General features: G+C 29.3%; 1 protein-coding gene across 1 annotated transcript; it reads right to left on the reverse strand.

The window, feature by feature from the left end:
• Positions 1–363: 363 nt before the first annotated feature.
• Positions 364–1,547, reverse strand: LOC127092765 (CRIB domain-containing protein RIC6). The gene is made up of 4 exons (XM_051031655.1): positions 1,487–1,547; positions 1,278–1,378; positions 1,073–1,178; positions 364–940 (listed from the first exon to the last, which is right to left on the reverse strand). Exons 1-4 carry the CDS (start codon positions 1,545–1,547, stop codon positions 471–473), a joined length of 738 nt encoding a protein of 245 aa, XP_050887612.1. The 3' UTR covers positions 364–470.
• Between the last annotated feature and the right edge of the window lie 277 nt (positions 1,548–1,824).

Raw genomic sequence — 1,824 nt, forward strand, 5'->3', positions numbered from 1 at the left:
GAGAGACAACCTACAAATTTGAAGAGGGACAAAAAAAATCCAGAAAATATAAACTAAAAGAACTAAAAAATTAAGGTTTTTTTAAAGGGGACAATAAAATTTTAAAAAATTATAAAAAAAAAAGATTTAAAATCTATTCAAACCTATATTTTAATATAATGTGTACCTTAATGGTCAACAGTGTTTTAGTTCTTCTATGAAACGAGTTTGTTCATTTCATTTAATTAATACATTCATAAAATTTTAAAGGAAAAAACTTTAAATTTATCTTATACAAATAAATGAAAACTAAAGTGAGCAAGTTGTAGTAATTAGTAATTACATATCAAATATAAACAATGTGTAGTTAATATAAGACTCTACTTAAAAAAGAAAGAATAGTAATCAAATTAAAAATATCGCATTGAAACTTAAAGAACTATATCTATGAAACACTCTAACTAATAGCATGAAAATACAACAATAATTCCTCAAGATACCCTAGTCATTCCTCTTTCATAATTCTCATTTTCTTCAAAGCAACTTGGTATGTTCCTAGGCTTTGAAGATGGAGATCCATAATCCAAACTTGAATCTGATGATTGTTGGGCTTTCACTCTTATTTTGGATGATCTATCACTCAAATTTTCTTTATCTTTGGACTTCTTTCGACGAGTCTTTTTTGGATTTTCTTGAAGATTATAGGCCGGAGATCCATCTAATTGTTGGATCTGTGAATCATCAGACATGAGTTGTTGTTGTTGGGCATGTTTGAGTCCATCCGAAGATTCTCTGAGATTTGAGGGTTTGTTGGATGATGTTTTTCTATGTCTTGGTTTTTCTCTTGTTGGAGAATCTATTGTGCTACCATTTGTTTGTTTTCTTGATGCTTTTGGCAATTCAGGCAAATCTCTTCCTTGAGTTTGAGAATTCACACTTCTTGAACCTTTTTTCTTTGAATCTATATATAAATCAATCAATCACATTGTTACTTAAAAAAGAAATTTGGATTTTTTTTAACTGTTATGATAGACTCTTACGAACAATAAACTACGTCGTTAAATGAAAAAAAAATACAATCATGAATAAGTACCTTCCGAGATCCATTTGAGTGGATCATCTTGTGCTTTGTTTTGTGCATCTCCCGTGAGAGCCATTGGTGCTGATGCAAATCCTTGAGTGGTTTTAAATTCATTCATCTGAAAGAAGAAGAAGAAAAAATCACCAAATACTTTTTTTAAAGAAAAAACAACTTATTAATTAAAAAAAAACATAAATTGATTAGTTATTAATTTTACCCAGCTGGGAGAATTTACAGAGGGCCCATCCCATCCTATATGGGCCACATGCTTTACATCTGTTGGACATCCAATTTGTATTTCTTGTTCTTTTTCATTTTCTGCATATAAATGACATCTTGTTCAATTAACATAACATCAAAATTTGAGAAATAAGATTTTAGAAATGCAAGAATAAATTAATTGCATGAAAGAGATGATTTACATACCAAATATTTGAGATATGTATCTAAGGCCTTTAAGAAGGCCCTTCACCTTCTTGTTAGACATGCTCAGAGTTTGAGTTTTTTCTCTTTTGAGAAAAATATTTAAGGTTTACAAAAAATATTCAAGATGAAAACCCAACATTGATTTTGAGACTCAGGTCAACAATCAATTACAAACTTGAATCTCTGAATTGACCAAACGATCAAGAGAGAGTCCATAATAGACCACTTTTTTTTTTGTTACTTGTTAGGAAGTTTTGTGTTTCTTTTGTTATTTGGAAGAGAGAATAATAATAATGGTAATAAAATTGAAAACAGTTTTGACAAATGTGTCATGAAGG

Source organism: Lathyrus oleraceus, chromosome 6 (genome assembly GCF_024323335.1).
Source record: "Lathyrus oleraceus cultivar Zhongwan6 chromosome 6, CAAS_Psat_ZW6_1.0, whole genome shotgun sequence".
Lineage (NCBI taxonomy): Eukaryota > Viridiplantae > Streptophyta > Magnoliopsida > Fabales > Fabaceae > Lathyrus > Lathyrus oleraceus.